This window comes from Scyliorhinus canicula, chromosome 1, assembly GCF_902713615.1.
Source record: "Scyliorhinus canicula chromosome 1, sScyCan1.1, whole genome shotgun sequence".
NCBI lineage: Eukaryota > Metazoa > Chordata > Chondrichthyes > Carcharhiniformes > Scyliorhinidae > Scyliorhinus > Scyliorhinus canicula.
In genome coordinates, this window is record NC_052146.1 from 218,175,013 (window position 1) to 218,194,522 (window position 19,510).

At 41.7% G+C, this 19,510-nt stretch overlaps 1 protein-coding gene across 1 annotated transcript in view; it reads right to left on the reverse strand.

Moving 5' to 3' along the window:
• ehbp1 (EH domain binding protein 1) overlaps positions 1-19,510 on the reverse strand; it is a 481,622-nt gene that overhangs the window by 169,958 nt on the left and 292,154 nt on the right. Inside the window, 4 exon segments of the mRNA XM_038807817.1 lie at positions 399-542; positions 12,138-12,179; positions 12,303-12,674; positions 12,676-13,230. Coding sequence (XP_038663745.1) covers positions 399-542; positions 12,138-12,179; positions 12,303-12,674; positions 12,676-13,230 — 1,113 coding nt within the window.

Genomic DNA, 19,510 nt, shown 5'->3' on the forward strand with positions numbered 1-19,510 from the left:
AATAATTCAAGTAGTCAAAAAAAGGTGATAATTTTCACTCGACCAAAAACAGCTTTCCAACAACGGACCTTAGCCCTTAGTATTCAACTTCAATTCAAGATCATGTTGTTTATTGCCTTGAAGAAATCTTGCAGTGAAGGAACAGGCTAGGTTACACACATGCTTCCCATTAGCAGCATAATGTGACCTAATATAACACTCCTGATCTAAAACACCATAATCCTCTAACTGCCTGCAATACCACAATAAAACTGCGCCGATTATATAACAATACACTGTATATTCCACGTTTAATGCTCCTGTCGTTATGAAACAGCATATCCTAGAGGAAGTAATGTCATAAGGGGTCTGATTGGACTACAAACTGTGTCCCAGTGAATACAATTTAAGACTATTACCTCACTCAAATGCTTGTTGCGACTTGGTGTTATTGATTGGGCGATTGACTGTTTATTTCCTGCTTTTAAAGCTGCGTCTCTCCTCGCCTGTTCCAGAAGAAGTCTCGCTCGCTCTTTCAGTTCTTCCTGTCTTGTTACTATCCTCTTTTAAAAGAAAAGCACAAATATAAAATCCATTAAAATCTTCTCATTTTACAATCAGTAAGCAATATTCCTTTCTGTCTATTGCTGACATTATTATTATTATGAGGAAATTATATTATAAATAGCAAGAAATATTGGAAACTATTTTACAATGTTGGACAGATTTCCCAGATAATTTCAATCACTGTTTTAGCTCAGTTGCAAAATTGTGCCTGCATTAAATCAACAGATCACTTTTTAAAAAAAATTTAGAATACCCAATTTTTATCCAATTAAGGGGCAATTTAGTGTGGACAATCCACCTGCCCTGCATATTTTTGGGTTGTGGGGGCGAGACCCACACAGAAAATCAACAGATCAGAATTAATGTTTCCATTTTGTTAAAAAAGACTACTAATACCAGTCTGTGGAAGACATTTCAGTAAAGAGATACATCGATTCAAAATAATCGCCTAGCAATAATACAGATTCCACAACTATGCACTGAGAAGGAAAACAGACCTCAATTCAGCAAATGTTTCCATATTTTCACATTCAAAATCCATTAAGCAAATCTTCTTTACTGGGAAATAACAAAATCACATTCCATTCTGTTCCTATACATCTATAAAACGTGCCATTTTAATAACATCAAAAGTTTGAATAAAGTATTCAAGAAAAGCAACACACCTTTGGTTATCTGCAGTACAGGTCTAGGGCCAGCGGAAGGCCAGATGGACATTGTTACCATCCGATGTGCACTATAGATCCTCATCTAAATTCCAAATGGGATCATTTGGATTTGAATAAGAGTCTTACTGGACAGCAATAGGGATTGGTGCTGGGGTTTGGGGGAGAAATAGTGCAAGAATTGTCATTCTTCAGCAGGATTTAAAATGCTGCCTCTTGGTGGCTAGTGTACAGATGTGGTGTGGAAAGGGGACTGACATTGCAGAGAAGCAACTGCGAAACAAAGTAACTTGTGCAATTTAAAATGACGTGGGGAAAACAGGATAGCATTCTTCATTAGTGAACACAGGACCAAAAACAGGTCATTCAGCTCTCCAAACTATGCTGCCATTTAATTAGATCATGGCTGATCTTAATACCACCTACCCACATTAGTTCTATACACTTAAAACGTATAAGTGCCTAATAAAAATGCTGCGCGTCGCCAAGAAAATTAATCTACCTGTAGAATGGGCAAAGTGATACCAGTCTTGTATCAGTTAGGGGCACTACAGGCATCTATATCAATATCTGGTGCCTTCCTCAAATGTCCTCACTACCTAAAACCATAAGAAACTACAGAGTTGTGAACACAGTCCAGTCCATCACGCAAAACCGCCTCCCATTGACTCTATCTACACCTCCCCCTGCCTTGGGAAAGCGGACAGCATAATTAAAGACCCCTCCCACCGAGTTATTCTCTCTTCTAACCTCTTCCATTGGGCAGGAAATACAAAAGTCTGAGAACAGGTTCAAAAACTGCTTCTTCCCCGCTGTTACCAGACTCCTGAATGACCCTCTGATGGACTGAACTGATCTCTCCACACATCTTCTCTACTGAGCAGTACTACCACACCGCATGCTTCACCCAATGTCTGTCTATATGTATTTACACTGTGTATTTATCATATCTCCTACGTTTTTCATGCATGAACGATCTGTCTGGACTGTACGCAGAACAATACATTTCACTGTACCTCGGTACAAACGGGATTATTATTTAAACGATAAAATATTAAAGCATGCCGCTGTTCAGAGAGACTTGGGTGTGCTAGTGCACGAGTCACAGAAGGTTGGTTTACAAGTGATTAAGAAGGCAAATGGAATTTTGTCCTTCATTGCTAGAGGGATGGAGTTTAAGACTAGGGAGGTTATGTTGCAATTGTATAAGGTGTTAGTGCGGCCACACCTGGAGTATTGTGTTCAGTTTTGGTCTCCTTACTTGAGAAAGGACGTACTGGCGCTGGAGGGTGTGCAGAGGAGATTCACTAGGTTAATCACAGAGCTGAAGGGGTTGGATTATGAGGAGAGGTTGAGTAGACTGGGACTGTACTCGTTGGAATTTAGAAGGATGAGAGGGGATCTTATAGAAACATTTAAAATTATGAAGGGAATAGATAGGATAGATGCGGGCAGGTTGTTTCCACTGGCGGGTGACAGCAGAACTAGGGGACATAGCCTCAAAATAAGGGGAAGTAGATTTAGGACTGAGATAAGGAGGAACTTCTTCACCCAAAGGGTTGTGAATCTATGGAATTCCTTGCCCAGTGAAGCAGTTGAGGCTCCTTCATTACATTTTTTTAAGGTAAAGATAGATAGTTTTTTGAAGAATAAAGGGATTTAAGGGTTATGGTGTTCGGGCCGGAAAGTGGAGCTGAGTCCACAAAAGATCAGCCATGATCTAATTGAATGGCGGAGCAGGCTCGAGGGGCCAGATGGCCTACTCCTGCTCCTGGTTCTTATGTTCTTATGTTCTTCCTTTGCTCACTGGAAATAATCGCTTTACATCATGTATCCCATAATCATCAATTCCAATTCCTGGCTTCACCCTGGTGAATCTATGTTGCATATTCCCAATGGCTTTAATAACCTTTCAATAACCTGCAGTGTCCACAGTGCTCTGTTCTGCAGAATTTAAGTGTTACTTTTCAACTTGTGAACTTGTAACACAGACAATATAATAATTGTGGGGGACTTTAATATTCATATGGACTGGACCAATCAAATTGGAAGATCTGGAAGATGACTTTATCGAACACTTTCATGACAGTTTCCTGGAGCAATAGGTTTTGGAACCGACTAGGTGTGAAACTATTTTAGATTTACTATTGTGCAATGAGGCAGGGTTAATTAGTAACCTCATAGTATCCACTGGGGAAAAAGTGATCATAATACAATTGAATTCCATATTAAGTTTCATAGAATCCCTCTGGATTAGGAGACCATTCGGTCCATCGAGTCTGCACCAACTCTCCGCAAGAGCAACCTACCTAGGTCTTATCACTAATGAGGTAGTGATGGGCAAGCTAATGGGGCTAAAGGTAGACAAGTCTCCTGGCCCTGATGGAATGCATCCCAGAGTGCTAAAAGAGATGGCTAGGGAAATTGCAAATTGCAAATGCACTAGTGATAATTTATCAAAATTCACTAGACTCTGGGGTGGTCCCAGTGGATTGGAAATTAGCAAACGTGACACCACTATTTAAAAAAGGAGGTACGCAGAGAGCGGGTAATTATAGGCCAGTGAGCTTAACTTCAGTAGTAGGGAAGATGCTGGAATTTATCATCAAGGAAGAAATAGCGAGGCATCTGGATAGAAATTGTTCCATTGGGCAGACGCAGCATGGGTTCATAAAGGGCAGGTCGTGTCTAACTAATTTGGTGGAATTTTTTGAGGACATTACCAGTGCGGTAGATAACGGGGAGCCAATGGATATGGTATATCTGGATTTCCAGAAAGCCTTTGACGAGGTGCCACACAAAAGGTTGATGCATAAGATAAAGATGCATGGTATTAAGGGTAAAATAGTAGCATGGATAGAGGATTGGTTAATTAATAGAAAGTAAAGAGTGGGGATTAATGGATGTTTCTCTGGTTGGCAATCAGTAGCTAGTGGTGTCCCTCAGGGATCAGTGTTGTGCCCACAATTGTTCACAATTTACATAGATGATTTGAAGTTGGGGACCAAGGGCAATATGTCCAAGTTTGCAGTGTTTACCACTAAGTTTGAGTGGTAAAGCGAAAAGTACAGAGGATACTGGAAGTCTGCAGAGGGATTTGGATAGGTTAAGTGAATGGGCTAGGGTCTGGCAGATGGAATATAATGTTGACAAATGTGAGGTTATCCATTTTGGTTGGAATAACAGCAAACGGGATTATTATTTAAATGATAAAATATTAAAGCATGCTGCTGTGCAGAGAGACCTGGGTGTGCTAGTGCATGAGTCGCAAAAAGTTGGTTTACAGGTGCAACAGGTGATTAAGAAGGCGAATGGAATTTTGTCCTTCATTGCTAGAGGGATGGAGTTTAAGACTAGGAAGGTTATGCTGCAATTGTATAAGGTGTTAGTGAGGCCACACCTGGAGTATTGTGTTCAGTTTTGGTCTACTTTACTTGAGAAAGGACGTACTGGCACTGGAGGGTGTGCAGAGGAGATTCACTAGGTTAATCCCAGAACTGAAAGGGTTGGATTACAAGGAGAGGTTGAGTAGACTGGGACTGTACTCTTTGGAATTTAGAAGGATGAGGGGGGATCTTATAGAAACATATAAAATTATGAAGGGAATAGATAGGATAGATGCGGGCAGGTTGTTTCCAATGGCGGGTTAAAGCAGAACTAGCGGGCATAGCCTCGAAATAAGGAGAAGTAGATTTAGGACTGAGTTTAGGAGGAATTTCTTCACCCAAAGGGTTGTGAATCTATGGAATTCCTTGCCCAGTGAAGCAATAGAGGCTCCTTCATTGAATGTTTTTAAGATAATATAAGATAAAGATAAAGATAGATAGTTTTTTGAAGAATAAAGGAATTAAGGGTTATGGTGTTTGGGCTGGAAAGTGGAGCTGAGTCCACAAAAGATCAGCCATCATCTCATTGAATGGTGGAGCAGGCTTGAGGGGCCAGATGGCCTACTCCTGCTCCTAGTTCTTATATTCTTCTGTCCACTCCCTCGCCACATTCCTGCAACACTGTTACCTTTGGACACTAAGAGACAATTTAGCATGGCCAATCCACCCAAGGGCGACACGGTAGCACAAGTGGATAGCACTGTGGCTTCACAGCGCCAGGGTCCCAGGTTCGATTCCCCGCTGGGTCACTGTCTGTGCGGAGTCTGCACATTTTCCCCGTGTCTGCGTGTGTTTCCTCCGGGTGCTCTGGTTTCCTCCCACAGACCAAAGATGTGCAGGTTAGGTGGATTGGCCACGCTAAATTGCCCTTAGTGTCCAAAAGGGTTAAGAGGGATTATTGGGTTACGGAGACAGGGTGGTAGTGAGGGCTTGAGTGGGTCGGTGCAGACTCGATGGGCCGAATGGCCTCCTTCTGCACTGTATGTTCTAAACTGCACAGCTTTGGACTGTGGGAGGAAGTCAGAGCGCCCGGAGGAAACCCACGCAGACATGGGGAGTATGTACAAACTACACACACACACACACACACACACACACACACAGTCGCTAACAACTGTGCCACTGTGAAAGCGATATGCTCCCATCCCAACCAAACAGGCACCGTAAACTTTAACAAAGCAAATGACAGAGATATGAGGGGAGAGCTGATCTAGGTTGATTGGGAAAATGGACTAAAATATTTGGCAATAAATTAATGGTAGGAAACAATTAAAGAATTTATGTTCAACAAAAATACATTGCATTGAAAAACAAAAGCTCAGCAAAGACCCATCCGTGGTTTACACAGAAAGTTAAGGATAGTATAAGATTGGGGCAGCACAGTGGCACAGTGGGTTAGCCCTGCTGCCTCACGGCGCCAAGGTCCCAGGTTCGATCCCAGCTCCGGGTTACTGTCCGTGTGGAGTTTGTACATTCTCCCCATGTTTGCATGGGTTTCGCCCCCACAACCAAAAGATGTGCAGGGTAGGTGGATTGAACATGGTAAATTGCCCCTAATTGGAAAAAAAAATGAATTGGGTACACTAAATTTATTTTTAAAAAAGGATAGTATAAGATTATAAGAAGAGGTTTATAATGTGGCAAGGAATAATAGTAAGCCTGAGCATTAGGAGTGCTTTCAGCCCCTTCTTTTTTCTAGTGAAAAAAAATCCTTAGCCTGCCAAAACCTGTCTGAAAGGTATCATCCCCTCAGTTCTGGGTTCATTCCAGTAAATCATTTTGCATTTCCCCGTATTTCTATATCGTTTTCATGATAGAAAGAGTAGAACAGTTCCAAATGCAGCAAGACCTGGACAATATTCAAGCTTAGGATGACAAGTAGCAAGTAACAAAGTACTAGGTAATGACCATCTCCAATAAAAGAGAATCTAACCATCGCTCCTTGACATTCAATGCCATTCCCATCACTGAATCCTTCATAACAACATCCTCCCGGCAGCACGGTTGCTCAGTGGTTAGCACTGGTGCCTCACGGCGCCGAGGTCCCAGGTTTGATCCCGGATCTGGGTCCATGTGGAGTTTGCACATTCTCCCCGTGTTTGCGTGGGTTTCGCCCCCACAACCCAAAGATGTGCAGGTTCGGTGCATTGACCATGCTAAATTGCCCCTTAATTGAAAAAAATGAATTGGGTATTCTAAATTTATTTTAAAAAAACATCCTGGGGACTTACCACTGACCAGAAACTGAAGTAGACTAGCCAAATGGATACTGCGGCTACAAGAGCGGGTCAGAGGCTAGGAATCCAGCTGCGAGTAACACCTCCTAAATCCATAGAACAATACAATCCCTAGTGAAGGAGGAGGTTATTCGGCGCATCTTGTCTGTACCGGCCCTCTGAAAGAGCTACCCCGCCTAGATGCACTCCTCATCCCCGTAACCCCACCCAACCATCACATCTTTGGACTGTGGGAGGAGACTGGAGTACCCGGAGGAAACCCACAAGACATGGTGAGAACATGCAAACTTCACACAGTCATCCAAGGCCGGAATTGAACTCGGGTCCCTGGTGCTGTGAGGCAGCAGTGCTAACCACGACACCATCCAGGACAAATCAGCTGGCTCGACTGGCACCCCTTCCACAAATATTCACTCCCAATAAACAGTGGCAGCAGTGTGTACCATCTACAAGATGCATTGCAGAAACTCACCAAGGCTCCTAAAGCAGTAATTTCCAAACATACGACCACTTCAATCTACACGGGCAAGGGCAGCAGATACATCGGAACACCAACACCTGGGGGTTCCCCTTCTAGCTACTCACCACCCTGAGTTCAAAATACACCACTGTTCCTTTATTGGCGTTAGGTCAAATTCCCTCTCTAACAGTACTGAGCGACACCTATACCACAGGGACTACAGATGTTCAAGAAGAACGTTCTCAAGGGCAATCAGCGATGGCCAATAAATGCTGGCCTGGCCAGTGGCACCCACACCCTGTAAATGAATATAAAGAAAAGTGAGGACAAGGGAGAATGTTTTGGGAGGGGATAGAGGGGGTGAGGGGTATAGTACAAGAATTCTGATGGACTTTGTCAAGAACCCTCTCAGTCATTTTGAAGGGAATTCTCAGCTCAGAATAATTTCTCCATATGGCAAGTCAGTAGTAAAAAGGGGTACACTAGAAATAAATATTGCTTTACAATTTATTCAGTCAGAAAGAAGGCTTTGTCCACATTTTATGCAAAGTCCCCAAATGTAGGTAACATCACGCTGTTCATTTTTTTTCTTAAAACCCCAGAATAGATATTTTGGGGTTTAATCTACAGATTAATTGTCCTTTTGAGGACATTACCAGTGCAGTAGATAACGGGGAGCCGATGGATGTGGTATATCTGGATTTCCAGAAAGCCTTTGACAAGGTGCCACACAAAAGGTTGCTGCATAAGATAAAGATGCATGGCATTAAGGGTAAAGTAGTAGCATGGATAGAGGATTGGTTAATTAATAGAAAGCAAAGAGTTGGGATAAATGGGTGTTTCTCTGGTTGGCAATCAGTAGCTAGTGGTGTCCCTCAGGGATCCGTGTTGGGCCCACAATTGTTCACAATTTACATTGATGATTTGGAGTTGGGGACCAAGGGCAATGTGTCCAAGTTTGCAGATGACACTAAGATGAGTGGTAAAGCGAAAAGTGCAGAGGATACTGGAAGTCTGCAGAGGGATTTGGATAGGTTAAGTGAATGGGCTCGGGTCTGGCAGATGGAATACAATGTTGACAAATGTGAGGTTATCCATTTTGGTAGGAATAACAGCAAACGGGATTATTATTTAAACGATAAAATATTAAAGCATGCCGCTGTTCAGAGAGACTTGGGTGTGCTAGTGCATGAGTCACAGAAAGTTGGTTTACAGGTGCAACAGGTGATTAAGAAAGCAAATGGAATTTTGTCCTTCATTGCTAGAGGGATGGAGTTTAAGACTAGGGAGGTTATGTTGCAATTGTATAAGGTGTTAGTGCGGCCACACCTGGAGTATTGTGTTCAGTTTTGGTCTCCTTACTTGAGAAAGGACGTACTGGCGCTGGAGGGTGTGCAGAGGAGATTCACTAGGTTAATCCCAGAGCTGAAGGGGTTGGATTATGAGGAGAGGTTGAGTAGACTGGGACTGTACTCGTTGGAATATAGAAGGATGAGGGGGGATCTTATAGAAACATTTAAAATTATGAAGGGAATAGATAGGATAGATGCGGGCAGGTTGTTTCCACTGGCGGGTGACAGCAGAACTAGGGGACATAGCCTCAAAATAAGGGGAAGTAGATTTAGGACTGAGTTTAGGAGGAACTTCTTCACCCAAAGGGTTGTGAATCTATGGAATTCCTTGCCCAGTGAAGCAGTTGAGGCTCCTTCATTACATGTTTTTAAGGTAAAGATAGATAGTTTTTTGAAGAATAAAGGGATTAAGGGTTATGGTGTTCGGGCCGGAAAGTGGAGCTGAGTCCACAAAAGATCAGCCATGATCTAATTGAATGGCGGAGCAGGCTCGAGGGGCCAGATGGCCTACTCCTGCTCCTAGTTCTTATGTTCTTATGTTCTTAAAACAAGTATCCAAGTAATAAAATTGGATGCAAAGACGCACAAGTTAATGTGTTGTAGGTGCTGCGAAGCAGATGGACTCCAACAGCAACTAGCGTGTTCAATGCTCAACATCATAGCTGCTTCATTACTAGACCAGCCATTTAAAGCTTTGTAAGCAAAAGCTAAACAGACAAAAAATGCATTATATGTCGAATGTCAGAGCAAACATTAGTCAGCATTTAATTTGCCTCTCTTTGAGCAGGTCTTTAAGTGCTATGCCTTTAAGGATAACTTGTACCTTCTGTAAGATCTCCTGGCCAAGCTCTAGAACACCGTTGCAGAGTGCCTGGCATTATATCTCTTGCTTTTGATTGTGCATTTCTCCATTGCGAGGTTGTCTCTCCAGGTGAAAATGAGTACCCACTGAACTGATGTTATACAGCCTTGTCAGATGCAGTTTAATTTCCGTTTGTTAATGCAAGATTATGGCTACTTCTCACATAAGGACACTTAATAATCTTTATTATTATTGTCACAAGTAGGCTTACATTAACACTGCAATGAAGTTACTGTGAAAATCCCCTAGTCGCCACACTCCAGCGCCTATTCGGGTACACTGAGGGAGAATTCAGAATGTCCAAATTACCTAACAGGACGTCTTTCCGGACTTGTGGGAGGAAACCAGAGCGCCCGGAGGAAACCCACACAGACACGGGGAGAATGTGCAGACTCCACACACACTGATCCAAGCCGGGAATCGAACCTGGGACCTTGGCGCTGTGAAGCAACAGTGCTAACTACTGTGCCACCGTGCTCTTCTTGATATGTGATTAGAGAGTAGAAACTCAACAGTATGATTAACAAAAATTAAGCACTTTTTTCTAAAGATTTAACATGGTACAAGCATCTTGAATTTCATCATGGTAAATAAGAGGTTAAAAGCCAGCTTCACTCAGGATGGTAAAGCTTTCCCTCATCATGATATAATTATTGCCAGAGCAGTGGTTGCTGTAAGGCAGTTTTCTGAGGGTAGGGTCAACCCAGCAGCTCTTTGTGAATTTATCAGATGTTTAAACTCTTCATAATGTTAGTAATTAATCAAATGTTTTTCTCAAAAACAGATCTCTGTGTTGAGCCTTTGAATAGAGTCAGGGAAGATAGTGGTTGTTATACAGTAACCAAATTTATGTAAAAAAAATACTTGTATCATAATTTGACAGCTTACTTAGAAGCTTGCATTGCACGAAGAGACAGTGAAGCTCAAGAAATGCTGCAAAGCTATATATTGTATTATTACTACTATTCACTTGTTCTGGGTTTTAACAAACTTATTTGGTAACTAAAGCCCAATTCAAGTCTAAGTGTATTATATACCTGCTCCTTTTCAAAAATAGATCATATAAAACCAGCAGCTGAAGTGTTCCCTGGGCATGGTATTTTCCTAGGTTCTGGTACATAGGCAAATAAAAACTCTCCCCCTCAGGCACAGAGAGAGATAAAGCTTGCTTACGAGAGTAATCTGAAACAGAGGCTAAACATATCTTGGGTAAAAAGAAATGAGGTACTCCAAAAATAAATGACTAATTGTTCAACACAGAATTACTGAAAGAAAGGACATTTGAATTTGTATTCACTGTTAACTGGCCTGCGGTGGATATCTAACTGAAAATTTACAAAATGGGTCCTGACATCAGTTTGGGTCTATACAGAAAATCAGGTGCTGGACACTTCCAGGACTGATGTTGATGCCTAAACTCAGTGGAGAGTTTTTAAAAAAAAACAGGTTTAAAGATTTGGACTTGGTGAGGTGCTTATTTGGGGAAAAAGGAGGACAAGTCCCATTATGTCTTCTTGGGTGGTTCCTAAAGCAATTCCTGTCATCATGCACAGCTTCATTACTGACTACACAGCCAAAGGTCAATCACAGAAGAGCAGAGGTAGCAAGGTAGTCCAGCTTTATCTCGCAATATTATTTTTCACCTGCATCTGAATCCTGTAAAATGTTCTCAGCGGGAGAGACAAATGTAACCTGAGTTTGATGTGTTTTCTTTGGTGGCCCCACTTGGTGGCAGGTAAAGGTAGATCTGCCAATTGATAATATAGCACACATGTTTCCCAAAGATAATCCTAAATGTTAGGTGATCAGACTCTAGGAACATTGTTGAGAAGTTTCACTATTCTTTATTGGGAGTGGGTATAAAATCTGCTGATTCTGCAATAGGTTTAATAAACAAGCTAAACTGATCCCATATAGCTGTGCAATGAATTCATCCTGTTTGGCCCAACCAAGATTGGCTGGCTACTTGGCCAGCTTTGTTGAAATTGCAGGACTTGACACAAAGCGGCAGTGCTACTGGGAATCCTGGAAAACCATCAAGGATCCTTTAAGTCAGCTGCTGCAGACAGCTCCTCCTCTCAAGGAGCAATTTCAGATATCAACAGCTGCATCCCTGAGATTAAAAGAATACATTTTGCCTCAGACTCGAGCTAGTATGAATGCTGATATTTACATGCTCCGGATTCTCTTTATCCCCAACTCCTGTCTCCCTACATCCAATTTGCTGGTTCAAGGATTGGATCCTTTCACGATCATTTACACAGTGCAGACTCCTGAATTTTTACAACTGAGCTTTTTTGGCATTTGACTGATGATGTAAAGAGAAAAGAACTCCAATGTGAATGAAATGAAAATCGCTTATTGTCACGAGTAGGCTTCAACGAAGTTACTGTGAAAAGCCCCTAGTCGCCACATTCCGGCGCCTGTCCGGGGAGGCTGGTACGGGAATCGAACCGTGCTGCTGGCCTGCTTGGTCTGCTTTAAAAGCCAGCGATTTAGCTCAGTGAGCTAACTATAGTGGCAGACTATAGGGCTACCCTAACATCCATTGAAAAATTTTAACATTTAAAATAAGTTAAATGCAAATCCTGAGCAAGTGAATACTCATATATTACAGTCATTCACTCACCTTTTCTTCAGAGATTTCTCTTGGCTGTTGGGAAGAGTTGAGCTAAACCCCAAACAAGATAAAAACAATGAATTAACTTATTTTCATAAAATAAAAAGTTAATAAGTGAAATTTTGAGAATAATGAACATAACACAGGCAAGAAAAAAATACGTAACATCCTTACCTCTACACTTCTGTTCAGTTGACACGAATGATTCAAACTTGGACTGACATTTTTTGATAATTCAGATTCTGAGTAACGCAATGTTGCACGTTTCTTCTTGATGAGATCTGCATCTCTGTTGTAAGAGAACCCTAATTTATGGACTGGAGATGTGGCAGATTTTCGAACAGGGGAGCCGGTCCCTGGACCTCTGCTCTCTACGGTGTCTGAATACTGAAGCCTCTCATGCTCAGCACTGTTGCTAGCATTCTCTGAACTCTTATGTCTTTCTGTTACAGTATCTTCGAGTGTAGGTGATTTATATTCTTCTTGATTACTGACATCTGATGAGTCAGTCAAATCTAAAATGTCTACTTTCAGCAGTTTTTTTTTTGTTTAATGATGGCGGTACTTGTGCTTGAAGTGGTTCAGGCTCTGTGCTTTCACTTTTGCTGGAATCCTCCAATACAGGACCTTTAGAAATATTCCATTTGATCAGATCATATTTTTGTGAGTCTGAATCACTTTTAGTCCTCCGTGAGGAAGGTATTGTTGTACTTATATTTAGAAGGTTATCATGAGTCTGATGCTCAGTTTGTGACTCACTAATATTGTCACTGGTGACTACACAGTCTTCCTGAGATGAACCATCAAGTAATACACTACTCGGCTGCTGTGCTGTTGTCTCATGTTTAACATCATTTATCTCTGCATAAAATTGCTCCTGATCAATGGAGCTGTTTGTGTCAGTTTCAAAGTTGCCAACTTTGTATTTACTTTTACTGCTGTTTTCTTCGATTTGGACCACATTCAATTCTTCCCCACTGAAATGTGCCCTTATCTGATAAAGATAGGTCATAACAGATAGTTTATCTGGAATGGCCAATAAAACCATGTCTGCAGGTTCCAATAATCGTGATATTCCCAAGCTTGCAAAGCCATCATAAGCCTGTAAAAAATAGCAGCAATTAGTTATTACAATTTTTAGACTCAATGCCTTTATGCAATTGAAATAGTAATATAAATATATGAATTAGATATAAATAAACTTATACAAAAGAGTATGGTTTGTGAAAAACTAGTAGTTGGGACATTTATTGACACAGACAAGTTTTAATTGTTCTGGGAAGAAAACTGCTATTTGGAGCCTCCAGTTATTTAAACATTTCTTTTAAAGCTTTCAGTGTGAATTCTACAGCATAACTCAAAAGTAAACGTTCCATTTACTAACATACACTGAATTTGGTTCAAATATCTTGGATATTCTGACAGAGATCTACAGGGACACAAGCTAGGTTAGTGCGATTGTAAACTTTGTTAAATCATTTTATTTTCACCTAGTCACACTGGGGCAAATCCCACAATTATTTTTTTAAAATAAATTTAGAGTACCCAATTATTTTTTCCAATTAAGGGGCAATTTAGCGTAGCCAATCCACCTATCCTGCACATCTTTGGGTTGTGGGGGCAAAACCCACGCAGACACGGGGAGAATGTGCAAACTCCTCACGGACAGTGACCCAGGGCCGGGATTCGAACCCGGGTCCTCAGCGCCGTAGGCAGCAATGCTAACCACTGTGCCACCCAAAATCCCACAATTATATAGACACAAATGTATACACAAAAATATACACATATACATATAGAAATAAATTAAAAGGTGAGAACTTCGGCATCTTTCTGCGTACTGAAATTACAATTGGATATTGGAACAGTAATATCCTTACAAGGCTAAAAATGTTACTTTTGATATTACACGCATGCTACACAGGCAGAATTCCTTCCTATTAATTAGGGGGGAGGGGAATAATGATGGTGGCATCAGTTTTCCCCTAATGTTTTACATAGAAACATAGAAAATAGGAGGAGTTGGCCATTCGGCCCCGGGCCATCTCCGCCATTCATCATGATCATGGCTAACTGAACCTGCACATCAATCTTGAAGAAAGACTCTCAAGTCCCTTTGTGCTTCTGATTTCCTAAGCATTTCCCCATTTAGAAAATAGTCTATGCCTCCATTCCTCCTTCCAAAGTGCATAACTTCACACTTTTCCGCATTGTATTTCATCTGCCACTTCATTGCCCAGTCTCCTAGCCGGTCCAAATCCTTCTGCAGCCCCCTTGCTTCCTCAATACTACCTGTCCCTCTATAGATCTTTATATCATCTGCAAACTTCGCAGCAGTGCCTTCAATTCCTTCTTCCAGATCATTAATGTATATTGTGAAAAGTTGTGGTCCCAGCACAGACCCCTGAGGCACACCACTCGTCACCGGCTGCCACCCTGAAAATACCCGTTTATCCCCACTCTCTGCCTTCTACCAGTCAGTCAATCCTCTATCCATGCCAGTATCTTACCCTTAATACCATGGGCACAACTTATTTCACAGTCTCCTATGCGGTACCTTGTCAAAGACCTTCTGGAAATCTAAATAAATCACATCTACTGGTTCTCCTTTGTCTAACTTCTTTGTTACTTCTTCAAAGAACTCTTAACAGATTTGTCAGACATGATCACCCTTTGACAAAACCTTGCTGACTCAGTCCTATTTTATCATGCACTTCCAAGTACTCCGCAATCTCATCTTTAATAATGGATTCTAAAATCTTACCAATGACTGGCTAACCAGCCTATAATTTCCCATCTTCTGCCTCTCTTCCTTCTTAAACAGCGGCCTGAATTGCTTTCCACAAGCTCTCCACTCAATGGATGAATAAATTTCTCCTCGTCTCAGTCCTAAATGGTTATCCCATATCCCCAGACTGTGACCCCTGGTTCTGGATATAACCACCATCTGGAACACCCTTTCTAGTCCTGTTAGAATCATAGAATTTACAGTGCAGGAGGCCATTCGGCCCATTGAGTCTGTACTGGCCCTTACAAAGAGCACCCTACTCAAGCCCATGTATCTACCCTAACCCCGTAACCCCCACTTAATCTTTTTGGACATTAAGGGCAATTTATCATGGCAAATCCACCTAACCTGCACACCTTTGGACTGTGCGAGGAAACCGGAGCACCCGGAGGAAACCCACGCAGACATGGGGAGAACATTCAGACTCCACACAGACAGTGACCCAAGCCGGGAATCAAACCTGGCACCCTGGAGCTGTGACGCTACTGTGATAACCACTATGCTACCGTGCTGCCCACAAATGTTATAGGTTTCCAGGAGATTGTCCTTCATTCTTCTAAACTTCAGCAAAATCTCCTAACCGACTCAATCTCTCCTCATACGTCAGTGTCACCATCCCAGGAATCAGTCCAGCAAATCTTCGCTGTACTTCCTCTATAGCAAGAACATCCTTCCTCAGATAAGGAGACCAAAACTGCATACAATATTCCAGGTGTAGTCTCACTAAGGTCTGCTATAATTGCAGCAGGACATTCCTGGAAATGTAGACCATCCAAGACTGGATGTTGGACATTTTGTCTGACATCATGCAGATACAGGAGGAGTTAAGTGAAGTATTAGAGAGAGGGTTGAATGCTATCCAAAATCATTATGACTGTGGATGATGTTGCCATGGGACAGAATGCAGATGAATAAGAGGAGTCAAGGAGAGATTCTTAGAGTTCTCCATTGAAATGGAACTGGGTCAGGAAGAGAAGCCATTGAATATGTTTTGACTATGATTGGAGGGTTAAGACTCGAAGCTTGTATGGAACATCCTATTTAGCTGGAAAACAGTAGGGTGTTTAAGGATGATGATGGTGCAGTCGCACCATGTCAGAGGCTGAAGGGAGGTCAAAAACGCAGTCATAATGTGTAACAGTCCAGGGGTAAAATTGGTTAGAAAACAACATTACAAATGTTTGAAATTTCATTGGTGGGACCGGATGGTGGTGCAGTGGTTAGTCTTTTTTTTTCAATTAGTGTACCCAATTCATTTTTCTCCAGTTAAGGGGCAATTTGGCATCTTCAATCCACCTACCCTGCACATCTTTGGGTTGTGGGGGCAAAACCCACACAAACACGGGGAGAATGTGCAAACTCCACACGGACAGTGACCCAGAGCCGGGATCGAACCTGGGACATCGACGCTGTGAGGCAGCAGGGCTAAGTGCAGTGGTTAGTCTGACAGCGCCTTGGACCCGGATTCAATCCCGGCCCCCGGGTCACTGTTCTTGTAGAGTTTGCACATTCTCCGCGTGTCACCCCCACAATCCAAAGGCCTGCAGAATAGGTGGATTGGCCATGCTAAATTGCCCCTTAATTGGGGAAAAAAATAATTGGTTACAAGTTTAAAAAAAATGAAATTTCATGGTGATTGGAGATGAATGTCTTTCTGAAAAAAGTTCTCACTAACAAGTAAAAGGAGCTCATCATAAATAACATTTTCACTGTCACTTGGGTCACTGTCTGTGCGGAGTCTGCACGTTCTCCGTGTGTCTGTGTGGGTTTCCTGCAGGTCCTCCGGTTTCCTCCCACAGTCCAAAGACGTGCAGGTGGATTGGCCATGTTAAATTGCCCTCAGTGTCCAAAAAGGTTAGGTGGGGTTACGGGGTTAGGGTGGAGGTGTGGGGTTAAATACGGTACTCTTTCCAAGGGCCAGTGCGGACTCGTTGGGCCGAATGGCCTCCTTCTGCAATGTAAATTCTACGATTCAATGATTTTCCAAAGTTAATTTTATGTTCACATGATTATTGGACAAGAGAGAAAAAGTACACAATTAGTAAAATATGTACAAATAAGGGCAGCACGGTGGCCTAGTGGTTAGCACAACCGCCTCACGGCGCTGAGGTCCCAGGTTCGATCCCGGCTCTGGGTCACTGTCCGTGTGGAGTTTGCACATTCTCCCCGTGTCTGCGTGGGTTTCGCCCCCACAACCCAAAAATGTGCAGAAGTAGGTGGATTGGCCACGCTAAATTGCCCCTTAATTGGAAAAAATAATTGGGTAATCTAAATTTATTTTTAAAAATGTACAAATACTGTACTTCCCTCTTTTCAAATGCAAACTATGATTCTTTGTTTTACTTGATAATAGAAGTGAAGGATGTGAAACTTTAATGAAACTCAGCAATATACGTTGTGAAAAACCTATTGTAGAGTAACAACAACATGATTATAATTGCATTTACAAGCAGAAACGTAACAGGATATGAAAATAGTAGTACTTTGACATGCTTATAACATCAGCACCCTTATGCAATCAACATTAAGATTGTTTATCAGAGTTTAGGAAATAAGACAATATGAAATAACAACTATGAGTTAGTATTGATAAGAGAATGTCAAGGATGTGTTTTGTGATAAGAAATGGGATATACAGAACCACTATACAGTACTAATCCATGCTGAGCCTTATCACAGTTGATCAACCCTCTCTCTCATACTGTGCATGTAATTGCAGTGATTTGTGTTGATGGAAAATTCAGCAAGATAATGAAAACGAAGCATACCCAGATTAACCGATACATTCCTGAAAATACACCGAAATAAAGCTTACTTTAAAACTACTATCAGTAATACTGGAAAGACACAACATGGTCATTAGATATTGCATTCCAAGGCACATGCATCAGTTTGACATGATAGCTCATATCATTTTTTTTTGACTGAAACACTAGGACATCAGGTCAGTTAGGTTAGGAGCTTGAAAAAAAGCATGCACTCCATTACAATCAGCCCAAATCATAAACCAAGCTCATAAAATTATGTCCAAGATATTTACAAAGCTGTGAGTGCGGTTAAAAATAAAGTTCAGAGGGGCGGCATGTGGCGCAGTGGTTAGCACTGGGACTGTGGCGCGGAGGACCCGGGTTCGAATCCCGGCCCTGGGTCCTGTCCGTGTGGAGTTTTCACACTATCCCCATGTCTGCGTGGGTTTCACCCCCACAACCCAAAGATCTGCAGGTTAGGTGGATTGACCACGTTAAATTGTCCCTGAATTAGAAAAAATAATAATTGGGTACTCTAAATTTAAAAAAAAAAAAAAGTTCACCAATTTTTAAATTTAATTCTCTATTTTGTGGTAAAAGAGTTAATTGTGTACCCCGCAAAAGATTTGAACTTATCAATTTACACAGATAAATAGGTAGGAAATCCAGTAAATGATCACTGATGTAAAAACAAAATACTGTGGATGCTGGAAATATAAAATAGGAAGCGATGCAAATACTCAGCAGGTCTGGCAGCATCTGTGGAGAGAAAAGCAGAGTTAACGTTTCGAGTTCAATGTGACTCTTCAGAACCCATGACAATTGATAGTAATTGAGGAAAGCATCCAAAAAACGTCAACGACAAAGCACGCTACTACAGATGTGCGCTACCAGGTTTAAACTGTGTTTGCTGACTGAGAATTTTAATTTTACTTCCATGAAAGCAGAGAACCATGGGACTGCATACTAAATTTCCAATGAATGAAGTTCAGTGTCAGGCATCCAAAATGTCAAATAATCCCTGCAATGTATGCGCAGAATTTAACACTTACAAGCGACAGCAGTTCTGGGTCGGTATATATATTTGAAGTGTACAGACACAAATGGAAAAAACAATGTGAAACAAGGAAATAAAACAGAAAATGCTGAAAAGACAATAGGTCAGGCAGCATCTGTGAAGATTGAAGCAGTTAATGTTTAAGATCAGAGATCTTTCACGAAAACTGGAAAATGTAGGAAATGTAATAGTTCTTGAGTAAACAAAGACAGAGAGTGAGGAGCGTGAAAGAACAAAAGGGAAGGCCTGTCAGTGTGAAAGACGAGAGAGACTAGGTGGCAAAAAGTGAGGGTGGTGCAAGGGAAAATGTGTAATAGTAGGGCAGACGAGCATGAGAAGGGAAGCAGAAAACAATGAAGGTGAACAAGGTGAAAGAGACAATAGAATTCCCATGCACTGATGTTGCCTGACCTGATGACTACTTCCAGCATTTTCGCCCCATTTCAGATTTCCAGCATCTGCAGTATTTTGCTTATGCAAAGCAATGACATTTATGCAGAAATTCACATCGTGAATGGTTATTAAATTTGTTTATTGGTAAAATGGCCTATTCACTGAAGTGCAATCAGCCAAAAACTGACAGCAAGCTAAATAAGGTCCAGGAGTAAGGGCCTCAGATGGCTGGAGGCATAGCTGGTAAAGATAGGGTGAAGGAAAAGCCTAGTAGCTCAAGAGCACATACATGAAAGGACACAAATACCTCACAGAGTTGTAGGGCTGTAAGAGATTACAGAAATAGGTAGGCATGAGGTCATGGAGGGATTTGAACAAGAGGATCAGAATCTTAAAA